General features: G+C 57.8%; 1 protein-coding gene across 1 annotated transcript in view; it reads left to right on the top strand.

Moving 5' to 3' along the window:
• Positions 1-12,782, top strand: part of PEPD (peptidase D) — a 113,258-nt gene extending 100,476 nt beyond the window's left edge. Inside the window, exons 12-15 of the mRNA XM_047794024.1 lie at positions 611-759; positions 8,668-8,852; positions 11,837-12,028; positions 12,375-12,782. Of these exons, the coding sequence (XP_047649980.1) occupies positions 611-759; positions 8,668-8,852; positions 11,837-12,028; positions 12,375-12,512 (664 nt within the window). The 3' untranslated portion in view covers positions 12,513-12,782. The remainder of the gene's footprint in view (positions 1-610; positions 760-8,667; positions 8,853-11,836; positions 12,029-12,374) is intronic.
• The last annotated feature ends 4,654 nt before the right edge of the window (positions 12,783-17,436 follow it).

Raw genomic sequence — 17,436 nt, 5'->3', positions numbered from 1 at the left:
GAGGTCCCCAACTTGGGGGCTTGGCCGGCCAAGCAGAGCACACTGTCCCACCCCACTGGGGAGAGGGCCACTCTCCTCTGGCCAAGGGGACCCCGGAGCTGTCAGCTAGGTTTTCACTCCGACACCAGGGCCTGCAAGAGATGGGTGGTGCGGCTCAGCCCACATCTTCTGTCGGGTGGGTGTGTCTGTCCCAAGGTCCCCTCCAGCTCTGGTGAGCGGCCCCTCATGAACTGCAGCTGTGCCCCACGCTGGGTGCACGGCGGCCCAGGGAGGGTCTGTCGGAGGGCCGGTGTAGAGGCCAGGTCAGGGCCGGGGACATCTCTGCTCCTTCCTCAGGGAGCCGCCTCCGCCGTGCATCCCGAGGCCCAGCCAGGGGAGGGTGAGGTGGGTGGGCAGGGTTGGTCCCACGCCCACAGCCTTCCTGCTCTGGAGTCGGAGGTCTCCCAGGATGCCCCGTGCGGAGACCCTGGGGTGAGAGGGCCCCGAGCTGCTGCCTGCATGGGCCGTGTTTCGAGAAAGCTCGGGCCCAGCGCCCCTGAGGGAAGTAGGCCGGGGCGGGGGCAGGGGTGCCCCTGCGCGTCCCCTGGCCTCATGGCCGCTCTGCCCGCAGCCTGTTCGACATGGGCGGTGAGTACTACTGCTTTGCCTCGGACATCACGTGCTCCTTTCCCGCCAACGGCAAGTTCACCGAGGACCAGAAGGCCATCTACGAGGCGGTGCTGCGGAGCTGCCGGGCCGTCATGAGCTCCATGAAGCCAGGTGAGGGCAGGGGCGGCGCCTGCGGGGGGACACACCTGGCGTGGGCACGCGGGGGGCTGGGCGGCCAGATGCCTCTGCGGAGCAGGTCCTGCGCCCTGGGACCTGAATCTGCTCCCCTGTCATGCTCAGTCAGGCTCTAGGTGGAATCAGGTCCACAGGGTCACTCCTGGAAAAGGGCGCTGCCCACCAAGCTGCGACAGAGCTGGGATGGGGGAATCTCAGCCCCAGGTCACCCCGTGTCCCCTCTGACCTCCTCCACCTGCACGTCCACCTGCCCACATGGGCCCCTGGGATGTCAGCAGGTCCCCTACCCGGCCCCGAAGCAGAGTCTGCCCCGGGGAGGGCCTGGCTGGCTTGGACACTGGCATCTGGTTGGGTGTGGAGGACGCTCTTGTTCGGGCCTGGCGGCTGTGGCTGGGGTGGCGGGAGCCGTGACTCCCCAAGGGTTTAGGAAATGGCGAGTGGAGGCTGCGGGCCCTCTGAGGACCCTGAGTTCATACTGAAACAGGGGAACCGTGGCAGTCAGGTTTGCCTCCCTCCGTGAAGCTTTTATTTATGAAAAGAAAAAGAAGAAAAAGGAGTTCCCTTCGTGGCGCAGCAGAAACGAATCCGACTAGGAACCATGAGGTTTCGGGTTCGATCCCTGGCCTCGCTCAGTGTGTTAAGGATCCGGCATTGCCATGAGCTGTGGTGTAGGTTGCAGACGGATCTCGTATTGCTGTAGCTGTGGCGTAGGCGGAAGGCTGTAGCTGTGGTTGGACCCTTAGCCTGGGAACCTCCGTATGCTGCGGGTGCGACCCTAAAAGGACAAAGAGACAAAAAAAAAGATCCCAAGTCGTCAAGCTGTAAGGGCCCTGGGCTCATGGCTCAGCTGGTTGGTGCGGCTGTGAAGGCTCCTCAGCAGCTGTCGCCTTCAGGGGAGGCACCCGGAGAGCAGGGCTTTGCCCGCCCCCTCAGCCAGCCCTGGGGCCCGCCAGAGGCCAGGGAGCAGTGGACCGATGGGTCGGGGGCTCACACCCTCACTTGTCCAGCGGAAACAGAGCTTGGTGATCAGATCAGCCCAAGGGTGGGGGACTCACATGTGCCCCCAAGGGGAAACACAGAAGGACACCTTAAAGCCAAGCTCCTGACAGGTGACAGTATCAGCGGGACTTGGCTGATTTCGCGGCCAAGGAAGAAAACGTCTTGCGCCAAGTGTGTTTGAAAAGCAGCAGCCCCCATGAGAAGGATTAATCCAGACACCTCCAGGACGGATTATTACTTAGAGAAGTGCAGGATGGGGTGGCCTCGGGCCCCTTTTGTGCAAAAGAGGACAGTAAAGACCTGGATTCACCTGTGCTTGTAAATCCCGGAGGACGAGACAGGGACAGATGGGGTGGGGTGTGGGGGGAGGGACAGTGCTCCCCAGGAGGCTTTTTATGCTTTTTGACCTTTAGTCCCTGGAATGTGTCACCTGTTACCTGTAAAACCCGGCCCCCAGGGAGCAGTCTCCACCCCACCCCCCGGGGGAGGGGCACATCCCTTCCTCTTACCTTGACCCCTCGCTTAAAGAGGGGGGGGAATAGAAGGTTCTGCTCAGCTTTGAACATGGGTCATTGTAGTGATAAGGGTTTCAGATGCAGCAGAAGGCTTGGGCTGGTGAGAGGGGTGGAGGGGCATGGCCCCCCGGGAGGGGTTGCTCGCCAGGGTGAGCCCTCTGGGTGAGCCCTCTGGGTGAGCCCTGTGCACCCACGCCCCGCAGCGGGCCCCTCCGGGTATGTGGGGTGGGCCTGGGTGTCCAGGAAATAGGGAAGGGGGGCTGTCTACCCCACCCCCACTGGAGACGACGGGGTGGACAGAGTGAGGCCGAGGCATGGCCAGTGGTTGGGGGCGTGCTGGCTGGACGGGCTGGTGGGGATCTGAAGGGACATTGTCTCCCCCAGGGGTCTTTGCTCACCTTGCAGCTCCGGGCTTCCAGCCCCTGGCACTGCTTAGCCCCAACCCTGGGCCGAGTCGGGGGTGATGGCCAAGGCCTAGCCCACCCCACCTACCCCCAGGAAGACTTGCTAGGACCTGGGTGGCGCCTCCCCAACTGGTGTCCTGACCAGCTCAGTTGGCCAGTGAAGAACCCCAGTTCCTCCCGGAAAGTGGCCAGGCCCACAGACAAGACCCGGGGCCCCACGTCACAGTGGAAAGGGCCTGGTGCTCGGTCCTGAGGGCTTCCTCGCTCTGTCAGTTTGGGGGCAGTCATAAGGCCACAGGCCCAAGCTCAGCTGTTCTGGTCCCTGCCGACTCTGGGGCAGGCCTCCCTCAGCGCACGGCAGGCATAGGCCCGGCCTCGGCGTTCCCCTGCATAGGGGGGTGGAGCAGGTCCCCCACAGCTCCCCTCTCCCTCCACCTCGTACTTTAAGGTTGTGACACACAGCTCCTTGGGGGTCACATGCAGTGCAGGCCCCTGCGGGATGGGGGTCCTGTGCCCACAGAGCTGCTCTCAGATGGGGACAGGTCGCCTCCCCATAGCAGCGCAGAGGCCGTGGCCAGGTCAGTCCTGTGCCCTGTCCTAGCGGAAATGCCCCTGGTTTGTGGGTTCGGCTCCTGGGCCAAGACAAACACCAGCTGAGACTGCACGGCTGCTTCCTGCGCCTTCCGGGGAAGAGTCAATAAAGGCTGCCGGGGTCACAGCGAGATGCCCAGAGGAGAGGCAGAGACCCCTGCTCAGAGCGCACACGGATCCCGGGACTGAGGAAGGCTGGCCTGGGCCGCTCAGAGACAGCGGGGGAAGGAGGGCTGAGCTCACTCCCAGGGGCCACACGAGGGCGGGCCAGGCAGCTGCAGCACCCGGGAGAAGGCCACCCTCCCTGGCCCCGCAGGAGGGGACGCCGTGACCACAGGCTGGCTTCTGGCTGGGTGCAATCAGAGCTCCCGTGGCTTCTGTGTCAGGGCAGGCGCCCAGCCCACGCAGACCTCCAGTCTCTAAGGACACCCGGGAGTTTGCCGATGGGACCCCAGGCCCCCATGGGGGGAGAAGGCGCTGTGCGGAGGGCTGGGGCCAAGGCTGGCGTCCGAGCTGGCCGCGGCCGCAGGACAAAGCCATTCTGCGCTCCCAGGGTCAGGGCGCCTTTGCTGGCTCTGCCTCCCTCCCTGGCAGGTGCGGGGGCTGCGGTGGGGGGGGGGGGGGCTAGACGCCCTCAGGCCTCTCTTTAGAGATGGTGCAGATCCCAGTGTCCGGCAGGTGGGGGGGGCGGGGACAGGGCGCTGTCCAGACCAGGCGCGCCCTCTGGCAGAAGCCAGGGCAGGGAGGGCTGTGTTTGGTGAGGGCCCTGTGTACCCCCTCTGGCCAGAGAGGCCCCCTGCTGGCCGAAGGGCAGTGGGCGAGTTCCCGCCCTGCCTGGCCTGCCTGCCAGGATGTAGGGGGAGGGACCTCTCAGAGACTGAGGGAGGTAGCCATGCTCAACTCTGCAGCAAGGCGCCTTCTGAGGGGTCAGTGGGTCCCCAGAGGTCCTGATGGCAGGCAGGGGTGCGAGGTGGGGTGGACCAGAGGCTCTCAGCCCCGCACCAGCCAGGCTGCCAGACAGCTCCCTGCAGCCTGCAGGCCTGCCCTGGGACCCCAGCCCCGAGCCTTTCCTGCTGCACCCCCAGGGCCTGGCGCGCTCTCCTCCCGTGAGGGCCATTGTCTTCAAATGAACTGATTCTTTGTCTGGACGTGGCTGTAAGGGGCCCTCTGCTGACTTCCCGGCTAGGCTCAGGCCCTCGGAGCCCCCCTGGGCTGTCACGCTCCAGGCAGGAGGCCTCAAGACTGTGATGGATGCTGCGGAGGCTACAAGGAGCCGGCCCAGGCAGCAGGCCCGCAGGCTCCAAGGCTCCTGGCCCATCAGGAGAAGGCGAGGCCTGAGGGGGGCCAGGTGGGCACAGAAGACCAACCAGCCAGTGACTTGGAGCTGCTCTGGGCATATAGTAGGGTCTCTGGGCACTGGGACTCTGATCCCTCTGAGCCAAAAGGCAGGTGGTAGAGCACAAACCCATTTGCTACCCGGGAATCCTGGGGTCCGAGTGCATGGAGGAGCAGGGTTGCAGAGCACACCTGAATCCTGAGCCCGTGGGGTCACATCCCGGGCTGCAAGAGAGCCACAAGGAAGGCTGGGGCTCCCGCTCAGGCCACTCGGTTTCCAGGCTCGGAGCAGGGCATAGGCCCCGCCCTCTCAGGGTTCAGAGCCCATGACTGGCCGTGGCTGTGCCAGTGTGCTAGGCTCTGGCAGCACAGGAAGGGGCAGTCAAGGAGGGCTTCCTGGAGAAAGCTTCAGCACAGGCCTACAGGAGGAATGGAAGTGAGACTGGGACAGTGAGGGAACAGCAGGTGAAGGCACCAGGGCGCCAGTCTCAGGGCCCTTGGCTGTGCAGTGGGTGAGGGAGGAGGCTGGAGTGGGAAGCAGGGCCAAGAAGCTCAGGGCTCTGTCCCTGGAGAGAGGGCTGGCCCGGTCTGACCCATGTTCCAAAGAGATGGCTGGGTGTCCTGGCCTCATGCAGGATGCTGTGGGGGTGAGGCATTGCGAGGAACAGGGAGGAAGGCAGGCAGGGGTCCAGGAGAGGTGAGGGCCCACAGAGGTGCCAGGTTCAGATGTTTCGGGAAGACGCAACAAGACTTGGCGGCCACTGGAGGTGCTCGGGCAGGCAGGGCAGATGGTGCCTGGTTTCTGCAGGGTGATCCCCAGTGTGGCGTCCCCAGTAATCAGGCTTGGGGGACCGCCAATGGCTCTGGCTGGGCAGATGGGCTCCAAGGTGCCACGGGCCGCAGGGGCTGAGGAGCTGGGACACCAGTGCATCAGGCAGGCAGGGAGGCCCTCTGGCCCTTGCCCACCCCTCGAACCTTGCCCGAGGTCGGGAACCTCCGCATACTTCAGGGGCCTCTGCCCCTAGCCGTGGGTGTCGTAACCACCATCCGGGCCAGACGCTGGGGCCAAGTTGCTGGAGGTTTAATCACTGTCACAACCCTAACCACACACAGGCAGCAACTCCCACTCCTGGCCAAGAGAGCTGTGTGCAAGGCCTTCCCCAAGGGTGTGCAGGCGAGGAGGACTAGAGGCGCCGTGGGGACCGTCGGGGCCTGCACGTCCGGCCCCCACAAGGGGCCACGAGGACAGAAAGGGAGCCGAGCTGCCAGCACGGAGCTTGATTTATACCTGATTCCCACCCTCCGCCAAGGCCAGGCCGAGACCGCAGCCCCGCGGTGGAAGTTAGCCAGGTTTGAAGTCAGGCTGCTTCCCGGGCCTCTCCCTTGGTGACCGGAAAAGGCCCTGCCCAGGAGAGGTGGAGCTGCTCTGGGCTTGGGGCATCAGCCCTCCCTCAGCCCCCGGGGCCAGGCTGAGTGATGGGAGCTGCTGGGGGCTCTTTTAGGCCCAGAACCGCTGGGCTGGAGCAGGCCTTAGAAAAGAGCGTGCTGGAGTTCCCGTTGTGGTGCAGTGGAAACGAATCCAACTAGGAACCATGAGGTTGTGGGTTCGATCCCTGGCCTCACTCAGTGGGTTAAGAATTCTGCATTGCCATGAGCTGTGCTGCAGGATGCAGACACGGCTCAGATCTGGCGTGGCTGTGGATGTGGGGTAGGCCACGGCTACAGCTCCGATTGGACCCCTAGCCTGGGAACCTCCATACGCCAAGGGTGCAGCCCCAACAAGCAGGAAATAAAAGAGTGTGCTGCAAACTTGCCCTTGAACTGCACCCAAGGGCCCTGGTGTGACTGGGGGAGGCAGCTGCCCTTCTGGTGGGGAGACCCGAGAAGCAAGTAAGCACAGCTGCCCGGGCAACCAGGTGCAGCGAGAGAAGTAGCCAGAACAGCAGAGCGAGAATGACCGGGGAAGGGCTCTCCAGGAGGGGCTGACGTTTATGCTGAGACCCCCAAGGATGAAGAGTTGCAGGCCAGCCGGGTCTGCCAAGGATCTGACGTGGAGAGACCTGACGTGGAGTCTGGAGGTGGCCTGGCTTGGGGAGGACGAGGTGGTGGGTCAGTCATAGAGAAGAGCAGTGGCCGAGGCTAGGGCAGGCTTGGCTTGTGCCCCAGGAACACAGTGAATGTAAAGGGTCTGACAGGCCACGAGTGATGGATGAACAGCAGCTAATCACAGTTTGGGGGTTTAGTGACCTGGTCCTCCAGGAGACGCCAGAGCCTCTGCATCCAGCTTTCCAGGGCCACTGTTGTGGCCTCTTTGACAAAGGTGGCATCTGAGGCTCATGGAATTGAAGGCTTGCTCAGGTCACACAGCAGATGTCAGTTACCCAGGTGCCCATTTCAGGATGCCAGCCCATCAGAGAAAAGCCCCCCGTGCTGGCTGGCGCTCAGGAGTTCAGACCCAGCCGTGCAAGCTGCCCTGCTCCAGACCCCTGGTCCAACTGGGTAGAACGGGCTGGACTCAGGAGCTGGACCCCAAGGAGGCTGTGTCTACGGACAAGGGACAACACTGGGCATCCTGTATCCTTGGCCTCCATGCACTTGAGCTAGGGGCTGGCCACTGACTGCCCTGTGAACTGGCCAGGGTGCAGCACCACAGACCTGCTTAGAAGCCAGGTCCCGGGGGTGCAGGAGGTTGGATCAGCCCTGTGCCCCAGCCAGCTCAAGACCCCAACTGTGTCCCCCTTCCCCATCTCTGACAGGGAAGGGGCCCCTGCCTGGGGGACTGGTGCCCAGCCAGAGTGTCTGAGAGGGGATGGCCTGTGTCCCAGGATGGGCTCTCATCTCCCTTTACGTAATCCTTGGGCCCATCATCTGCCTTTTGCCAGCCACAGAAAGTCAGACCCTAGAGGCCTGAGCCCTGTCAGTGCGGGGTCCAACACGGCCCTCGGGGTGTGGAGCCACAGCACTGCCGTCTTGCAGCAGCAGCATCGGTGATGGGGTATGTGGGAGCCAGGGTCACCCTCCACGAGGAGGGGCCGTGGGGACCAGCACTGGCCACCCTCTCTGGATGCAGGCCCCCACCCTGTCCACCTGGCCCTGCCTGTCCTGGGGCCACTGGCTTCTGCCAGCACATGGCCTGCCCCCCCACCCCCTTCAGGGTGGGGCAGGGAGCTTTGCCAGCCAAGGTCTTTGTCTGATGCTTAGGCTGAGCACCCAGTGCCCTTGAGCGAGGCTGAAGGTGGGGACTTCACGGAGCCCGGTGGGCAGGGCAGCCATGTCCTGGTGATGGCTGAGGCTCTCCAAGAGCCATAGGCTCCAGCCCCCCAGGTCCCCCCTTAGGGCCAGGAAGGGCTGAGTCCTTGACCACCCACAGAGCCTGTACTTAGTGTCTGAGGACACTCTCCATGGTGACCTTTGCCCCAGAAACAGGGGTGTGGCCATGGCTGAGCCTGGGGAGAGGATCACCTGGTGCCAGTAGCAGACAGGGTCACGAACCCCTGCCAGGTAGCCTGTGAGGCTGTGCCAGCCACATCCTCACCCCAGAAACCTTTGCTCCCCACAGAGACTCCAAGGCTGATTCAGCCCCACGCGGGGTGTGCATGGACGCCCCTGCCCTGCCCCGCTGAGGCTCAGAGGCAGCGTTTGTGTTGGAGCCTGAGCCTGGGGCTGGGGCTCACTGATGCAACCTCACATCCACACGTGGGGACCTGGGGACGTATGCTTTTCTCCTCCTGCTGCCGCCAGATCTTGCTCCCTGGGCCCAGGCATGGACATGACCTGGGCTGAGCCCCTGCGGGTAACCATGGGTGACAGGAGCTTACCCCTGAAGGCATAGGAGGGAGAGGAAGGGTCTCCAGTCCAGAGCTGTACTGGGCAAGTCCCGCACGGAGGGCCACCTGGGCCGTGTCACTCTTGCCCCTCACCTCCAGCCCTGTGGCCTTGGCCAGTGTGAGGCTTCGCGTGTCCCCCACAACCTCGCCCTGGGAAGCCCTGGCCAGGCCGCCGGTCTCCACTGCTCACTGCAACCTCTTTTTGAGCCACAGGCGTCTGGTGGCCTGACATGCACCGCCTGGCCGACCGCATCCACCTGGAAGAGCTGACCCGCATCGGCATCCTGACCGGCAGTGTGGACGCCATGGTCCAGGTCCACCTGGGAGCCGTGTTCATGCCTCACGGGCTCGGCCACTTCCTGGGCATCGATGTGCACGACGTGGGCGGCTACCCTGAGGTCAGTGTGGGCGCAGCCGCTGAGTGGCCTGCCTGTGAGCCGGAGCTGAGCCTGGCCCTCCTGGGGACTGGGGTATAGAGGGCAGGGCTGCCATGCCCTCCACACCCAAGGGCCTCGGTCAGGACTAGGGGTGTTCCTGTGAGTGGCCGCCTCCATGGGACTTGGTGTGGCACGGGTGTGATCAGCACAGAGCCCCGGGCTGTGCACTGGATGCAGTGCCCGCCTGGAAAGGGGGCGGACAGTCCGTGTGTGGCGCATGGAGCCCCCACAGGGTAGCGGGAGCTCCTCCGGCCTCTGGCTTCATTCAGACGGGGGTGATGGGGCTCCACCAGCTGGTGGCTGGCCCCGCTCCCTCCTGGGACTAGCTGAGCCCAGTGCCCCTCCCTGGTGCAGCCTCTGCCCCGCAGGTTCCTAGGCCAGCACGCCTCTGTGGCCTCCTTGTCTCCGGGGGGTGGGGGCACCCTTGGCAGGGAGGGAGGCTTGTGTGGGCATCTCCAGACCAGGCTTTCCCCACCCCTCCCACTGACCGACCCTTGGTAGGACCACCCAGAGGGCGCTTGCAGCTTTGGGAGGCCCTGCCCACTGGGCAGGTGGCTGCAGCCTTCCCAGCCCAGCGGGTGGGGGTGGGCTGGGCCCTGCTGCCTGGCCTGGTGCCCACGGTGCAGGGGGTGGATTATGCAATTGGTGCACGCCCTGGGGCCCACCAGCCAGTTAGCCAAGACCAGGCTTGGCCTGTTAGCTGCAGGGTATTTTGAAAGCGCTAAGAACGATTTTGGGGGGAAAAAAATTGCTCAAGAGAAGCATTATTATTCCATTATTTTTTCCTCAAGTGTAAACAGTTAAATTTGGAGAAACAAAATCAGTTTTAATTTCCTAATTTCTATCCATCACATCGTGTGCAGGGAGCCAAGAGCAGGGCCTTCCAGACATTGTTAACTGAGGTTCGTTATTCATTAGTCGCCAAAGTACTTTTTTTCCACCAGAGAAAATTGGCAGCAAACTGTTTTCATCTTTTCCAGTAAGCAGCCCTTTGTGCTCACAGAGTCTATTCTTCTGACAGATAAACATTGTGGAAAAAATATGGCTTTTCCTATAAAAGTCATTTGTTTTATTTCAGGCCTACAGACACATCTGGGTCTCCTCTGCTGGGAGCCCAGTAAAGTTGAGGCCCCATCAAGCCCTGGGCCCAGGCGGAAGCAGCTGCAGACCCAGCCTGGGCGGGTGCCCCCAGACCCCCAGCAAGGCTGCAGTCCCCTTCATGGGGTCTCCTCCCCGCTCAGCCCAGTCCCCATTCCTCTCCCAGCCCCACCGTGGCTGTTCTTGGTGGGCCCCGAGGCGCGGACTCTGCGAGCTTGATGCTCGGGAGGGGTCATGGTCAGTGGCTGGGTAGGTGCCCCCGGGGGAGCCCCCTGCCCCGTTCTCCCCACCCACACTTTGAGAGGAGGTCTTGCAGTCTTCTGGAGGGAAGCCTGTCCGTACAAGTTTGCGCAAACCCCTCGCCCTTGGTGCACACGCCCAGGGCAGCTCTCTGCCTCTGCCACCGAGCCCCTGGCTTTGACGACCTTGGAGTGGAGGGAAGGGGACGGCACTTAAGAGGGTAGCATGGAGGGAGGGGCTGCCTGGAGGCAGGCACAGGCTTCAGGAGCCAGGCCCCACCCCCGCCCCACAGGCACCTCACCTGGGCACGGGTGTCATCCCCGACAGTGCCCTTCTATGTCCCCTGCCCTTCTGCCGAGCCCCTCCAGGCAAAGAGCGCTGTGGGGTCAGGTCCCACACCAGACGGGCGACTGTGCCCAGAGCATGACCCGTCAGGGGTCGCAGAGCCTTGAAGTCCCTTCATCACCTCTGTCGCAGCCTGGCTCACACCAGGTCAGGGGGCTGTGCACCAGTTTCTGCATGCCCTGCCATCCCCGCCCTCATGGAATCACGGTCACAGCCTTCCCGCTGTGCCCAGCCGTAGATGGAGGCTGCACCAGCCCGTTTCTGGTTACCTTACATGAACCACTAATTGAAGTCTGATGTTCTTGGCTCCCAAACAGTCAGAAATGACAACTCCCTCTCCAGCAGCTGGGCTTCCAGGGGAGAGTGGCGAGCAGGGCAGGGCAAGCTCAGAGCCCAACCAGAAAGCCTGCCCGCTGCCCACTCGCTAACAGGCCTTGGCCGAGGGCCAGACAAATGCCTCAGGGACCCGGGGGAAGTAGGGAAATTTCTGCAAGTGTCCTAGGCACCACCTGACCTCACAGCCCAGGTGGCCCTGTTGGCCACACTGTGTGAGTGTTGGTGGGGGTGCTGCCTCTGCAGGGCTGAGAGCCGGTCCCCAGCGCTCAGTCGGGGCCCAGCACATGGGCATGGTGTGGAGGCACCCCCACCTGCCCCGGCCATGCATACGGGGTGAGCGTGCATCCAGCACACACCCACCAGAGCTGGCAGGCCCATCCTGCTGACAGCACCTGTCCCTCCTCCTGGAAGGCCACTTGGAAAACCTTAAGACGGCTTGGGGGGGAGGGGACGAGGCCCCGAACTTCTGGGGCTGGTTTCCACTTAAGCTGCCGGGAAGAAGAGATGCAGCCTGGGGGGCCCAGCAGCCTCCTTAAGAGCTTTTTTGGCTTCTACTGTTCCCCTCACAGGCAAAAGGCCCGGGGGAGGCAGCCAGCCCCGTGGGCCAGCAGGGGCAGCTCGCCCTGCATGTGTGTGCATGGGCGTCCATGGGGCGCAGTTCTGAGGGTAGCAAGGGGCAGGGACACGAAAAACCCGGGGCGGGGGGGGGGGGGAGAGGGCATGCAGGGAGCAGAGGAGCTTATGTGAAGCACCGTGGACAGCAGAGCAAGCCCGAGTCTGGCCTGGAGACCCCCATGGGCACAGAACCCCGCAGCTCCAGGGGGACCTATGGGGCTCGAGGCAGGCCCCTCGCTGGATGCCTGCAGGGGAGGGTGTGCTGGGGGGAGGCTCCCCATCCCGGTCCTGCTCACTGCCTTCTGCCGCAGGGCGTGGAGCGCATCGATGAGCCCGGCTTGCGGAGCCTGCGCACCGCTCGGCACCTGCAGGCGGGCATGGTGCTCACGGTGGAGCCGGGCATCTACTTCATCGACCACCTCCTGGACGAGGCCCTGGCGGACCCGGCCCGCGCCTGCTTCTTCAACCGCGAGGTCCTGCAGCGCTTCCGTGGTTTTGGTGGGGTGAGTGCCAATGGGCCCCGTGTCCTTGCTCCCACATCACCCCCTCAACTGCTGCAGGTCCCCTCTTTGTCCTGGATCTCCTCACTTGAGAAGGACCTGGCCCGCCCTTTCTCGTAGTCTGTCACTGGGCAGGGGCCTCAGCCCTCAACATAACAGATTCTACAAAAACCCTGCCATCCACCCTGGGGCAAGGCCAGGGTGGGCAGGTGGCACGAGCAGATGGCCCCGTGGGAGCAGACTTCCTCCCAGCAGCTGCCCACTGCTCTGACTGCTCCTCAGCGGGGGTCAGCCTGGGGCCATCGGGTGGCTGGCTCAGAAATAACATGGGCCCGTCGGTCTGACCCAGGTCCGGATCGAGGAGGACGTCGTGGTGACCGACAGTGGCATGGAGCTGCTGACCTGTGTGCCCCGCACAGTGGAGGAGATTGAAGCTTGCATGGCAGGCCGCGACAAAGCTTTTGTTCCCTTCTCTGGACCAAAGTAGAGCCTCAGCCTCACAAGCTGACATCACGGAGGGCCTGCAGATTGGCCCTCCAGCAGCGAGCAGGGGTCCGGTGCTCCACCGTCACAGGCAACATTGGCACTTGAGCACCCCATTCAGTGCTGTTTCCTAGGGAGAAACTTTTTAATTACTCTTCTGTGGGGATCACACCCTGAAGCTGTTACTACTTTGCTTAAATGACAGTGGCTTTTAAATGCTAATTTTCAATTATCCTATTCTTTATTTTCAATAAATCCTGTTCTTTACCAGCAACTCAGTGTGTGTCTTGCCATCGTTTGTATTCTTCTCAAGAAAGGTGTATTTCCAGTGTTTTCTCTCAAACACCAATATGCAGAATGGAATTTGCAATAGAAGCTTTCCTAAAACGGTCCCTTGGGCCCAGCTCCCTCTCTGTATCCCTTTGCAGGTGAGCACTGCATGCTTAGACCTGGAAACTGGCCTTGCAGAGATCACGGGGCCCCGGGCACAGGGGGTGGAGCTGTCCTGCCTCTGCACACGTGACAGGGGGACCAAAGAGTAAGAAGCCTTTTTGATATTGTGACTGCCTCAAAGCTGGATTTCCAAAGGGGGCAGACTTATGTGGCACTTCAGTTATTTAAAACTTGAGACTTAGAGATTCCTCGTCCTTGATTTCCTTTTCATGTGCGACATGCCAGCAAAGCCAGCATCTGTTTGAGAGACACTGCCACCTAAGGCAGCACCATGGTAAAGGTGAGCCTTCTCGGTCCTTCCACGTTGGCCGAGTCCATCTGTCTCCTCTAAGTGGAGCATCCAGGGCCAGTCGGCCTGGCCCCCGCCAGAGGCAGAACCCATTTCTCCCACAGCCGTGCAGAGCTGCCCCCAACCCTGCGGCGTCTAGAATTCTGCACACCATTCCAGGGTTCTCTCTGCACAGAGCTCAAATCCAGGAGTTTCGGAGCCAAGAGGGAGGACAGATGAGAAGGACAGGCCATCAGAGATAAAACCCTGACAAGGCAGGGAAACTCTGTAGCCCAAACCAGAGACCGTTTAAGGCACTGAAGAGTTTAGGACAAATTAATTCCTTCCTATGGCAGTGACACCAAAGTGCTCGTGATGCAGTCCCATTAAAATGAGGCAATATTAGGAGTGTCCGTCATGGCTTGGTGGAAACAAACCCAACTAGTATGCATGAGGACACAAATTTGATCCCTGGCCTCACTCAGTGGGTTAGGGGTCCAGCGTTGCCGTGAGCTGTGGTGTGGGTTGCGGATGCGGCTCAGACCCCGTGTGGCTGTGGCGCAGGCTGATCCCTAGCCCGGGACCTTCCATATGCCTCGGATGCTGCCCTAAAACGCAAGGGGGAAAAAAAAAAAAGACTTGGGACACATATGAACCCTTCAGACAGGCACAGGCCACCAAAGATCAGTAGGTCTGAAGGGCATTCATTAAACAAGAGCTCAGCAGTAATGAGCCTGATTAAGATCCACGAAGACACGAATTCGATCCCCGGCCTCTCAGTGGATTAAGGATCCAACATCGCCATGAGCTGTGGTGTAGATTGCCGACTCGGGCTTGGATATGGTGTGGCTGTGGCTGTGGAAGAGGCCGGCAACTGCGGCTCTGATGCAACCACTAGCCTGGAACTTCCATATGCCACAGGTGAGGCCCTGAAAAGCAAAAAAAAAAATTACAACTGATTCATAAAAATGAAACAGGATGAACACATTACCCAGAGAACTAATTACTGTCCCGCAGTTTTCATTAAAATGTGATAAATAGAAAGCTGTTTCCCAAGACGTGAGAGTAACGGAAAGATCATGGAAGACGGGCTCTAAACAGCATCTTCCCTTGAAACACTCGAGTCAGCTTCGAGGACTCTTACTTATGACATCACGTCTACAGACACGCACGGCATCATGTACATGGAGACCATGTCCGTGGTAGAAAATGGATGGTCAGGGGACAAGCCTCACTTTGACCTTCCCGTTCACCTTGAAGCCTACGACCTCATTTCCTACCACTCCGTGGGCGGAAGCCACACACTTAAGATACCAGGTGTCTAAGAGGATGTGAGTTACTGCTCCTCTATGCTGCTGTTTGGCTTCCCGTTAGACCAGGTGACAAAGAAGATAACTCAAGAGGCACTAGCTTCAGAGAAGACCGTGTTCCTCTCATGAAGGCAAGTCCAGACCCAGACAAACGTGGCCCTGCCAGCCCCCACGCCTCTCACCCCTGCCCTGGGCTGGGAGCAGAAGGGCAGCAGGGCACTTGCCTGCTCCTCAGAGCTGGTTAATGATCAGACTGCTTTCTTTGTATTTAACATAAAGAAACCCACAATGAAATACAGTCATTACTCCAAAGTGTTTTTTTTTTTATTTCAAATTCATTGAAAGAAATAAAATTATATTTAAAAAAATAGAGTAATCTCACAAACTGAGGAAAGCTAGGAACAAAAAGAAAAAGTACTTTTTCCTGAGAAGCAGATCTAACAGCTACAGAATGGATTTTCTTCCTTCCTAGCTTTTGTCAAACAAAAATTTTTTCCTGTTTCGAAGGCATCAAAAACACTCTCCGAGTGCTTTAACTGGGTTGTTCAGGTCTCAAGCCCTCTAATGGGGATTAAGAAACATCAAAAGCTGCTACAACTTCCTTTAATACCAAATACTAAATTGTACATACATCTTTATGTAAATTTGGGAATTTCACACTCATGATCTGAATTTCAAAATTCTGATCATGTTATTAAAATCTTACCCACTTCTCATTGTAAATTAACTATACTTCGATAATTTTTTTTAATCTTACTACTCCTTAGTAAGAATGTCCAAAGTTATCTGAGCTCACCTCTCAGTGTAAAAGAGGCCAGACAGCAGGACAGGCTGCTCTGATCGTACACACCACCTGCAGCCAAGACCAGTCAGAAAGCACCTATCCCGGAAGACTCCGATGCAGTCAGAAATTTATAGTAAACCTAATTCCTAAACCAGAGACCTGCCAACCAAGGCAGATCATTCCTAATGGTTCATAGGTAACCTACAGAACAAAAGTTACAAAAGGCATTTACAATTCCCAAAGCTCTAAACTAACCCATCCCCTGTACTTGGCTTCCCTCAATTTTATACTGATAGACTAAAAACTTCCATGCCCAAACACTTCGGTAAGGTAGTCAAGACAACAGTTACATTTCTGTTCTATGCATGACTGCTTGTGCTAGCTTTGATTTGCACAGGAAAAAAGACAGCTTAAATCAATTTTTTCCCAAAGTTACGATCTGATTTTCTTCTTTGAAATAACTGAGTACACACCTGATGATTTCCCTAAAGCTTCTCTTCCAAGACAGCTAAGTCAGTTCATCTAACTGGTAACAATAAATTCTGTGGGGACATCAATTTCTGAAAGATAATCCTTTAGTAAGTAAGAGATTTAAATGTCTGTAGCACCCCTTACAGGTGCTTAAAGATTCCAGGGGCCTAAGTGCATCTCCAATGAGGGCTATTAAAGACTCAGTAGGATTCAGGTGGTATCTCCTAGTTAGTTACTGAAAAACATCTGTCAACTTACAAGTACACTGAGACCCCAACCAAGAGTAAACCGATGTTGGACCCTAACAGAAACCCCTACTGTCTCCTGGCTCTACAGGGAGCTAACCCTACTGGGACAGTGGCTCTCACCGAACAATACAGGATTCCTGTCACAGGCAGAAAGGCCTTGCTCCTGGCCTTTAATCATGGCTTTGCTGAGTGCCAGGGGTCTGTGATGTCCTCCCGCCCAGGAGAAGGGCACAGACAGCACTCTTTCCCCAACTCAAGGGCACCACTTGAGTTACATCCTGATGACACTGTCCCGGGTCCTAGTACAACGTGGCCCCAAATGACCATGTGCAAGTGAGATACCTGGCAACACAAACTTTAATCAGATGGGATTCAGTCTCTTATCACCACCACCACCCTCACCAAAAAAAAAAAAAAAAGGAAAAAAGAAAAAAAGACAGACACCAACAGATTTGAGCTAGGTTTGTGCTTAAAAAAGTCAACAAGGACAATGAAAACTACCAACAACATTGATATAAGCCAGACCCTAGAGATTCCTGTCTTTAGAGACTGCCATTTTTTAGTCTCAACAAAAATGTCAGTATCCTGAGATATTATCAGTATTTTCTTGCTAAAATAATTTATGGGACATATATGCATACAAATGAAAAGTGGTACAAAAGTCTCAAAGAACAGCCCCACTAACTAGAAAAGGAAATGTCACAAAAACCATATAAAAAGATGTGTTTAAGTGAAATAAATTAAAGGTTAAACTTTATACTTTCAAGTTTTCTTAAACTATTATTTTGGGAGATGGCATGGAGTTGATATGTTTTTCTAATCATCAGGTCATTAAGATCAAATAGCATATGATCCTTCACAAGAAATTTTTGCTTTTAAAAACTACGGTCCCGATACAGTATATCTGAACACAGGAGAAATTACCTGCTGAAATTAATATTCAAAATCCTAATCAGCAGCTTGGGTGGTCATAACTGTTATGACATTTTGTTTACTAACCTGGCTGTCCAAATGGTTTTGTCTTAGAAAAAAAAAAAAAGCTTACTTTACTAGCATCTGTAGAAACTAAGATTTTGGTACACAAGTTTCTCTAAACCACTGAATTGTTTTGGCTTTTTTTTTTAACAAAATAATGCCAATTCAATAACCCAAAGGCATCCTAAAAGTGTAATTCTAATATGATCTGCTTTTATTTTTTATAAACCTATTTGCTTCCTAAATGCTATTTAAGTTTTTAAGCCAACTGGCTGCATACTGCCTTTAAAATGCAATGGGGTTTCTTTACTTAACCTGACATTGTTATTCAAAAGCTTGTACTTGCTGGGGAAAGCAGTACCAACGATGCTAAAACGAGGTTTATACTATACATAAAATCACTCCACATTACAAAGTGA

The sequence above is a fragment of the Phacochoerus africanus genome, chromosome 8 (assembly GCF_016906955.1).
Source record: "Phacochoerus africanus isolate WHEZ1 chromosome 8, ROS_Pafr_v1, whole genome shotgun sequence".
Taxonomy (NCBI): domain Eukaryota; kingdom Metazoa; phylum Chordata; class Mammalia; order Artiodactyla; family Suidae; genus Phacochoerus; species Phacochoerus africanus.
This window is presented reverse-complemented; position numbering and strand designations above follow the sequence as displayed.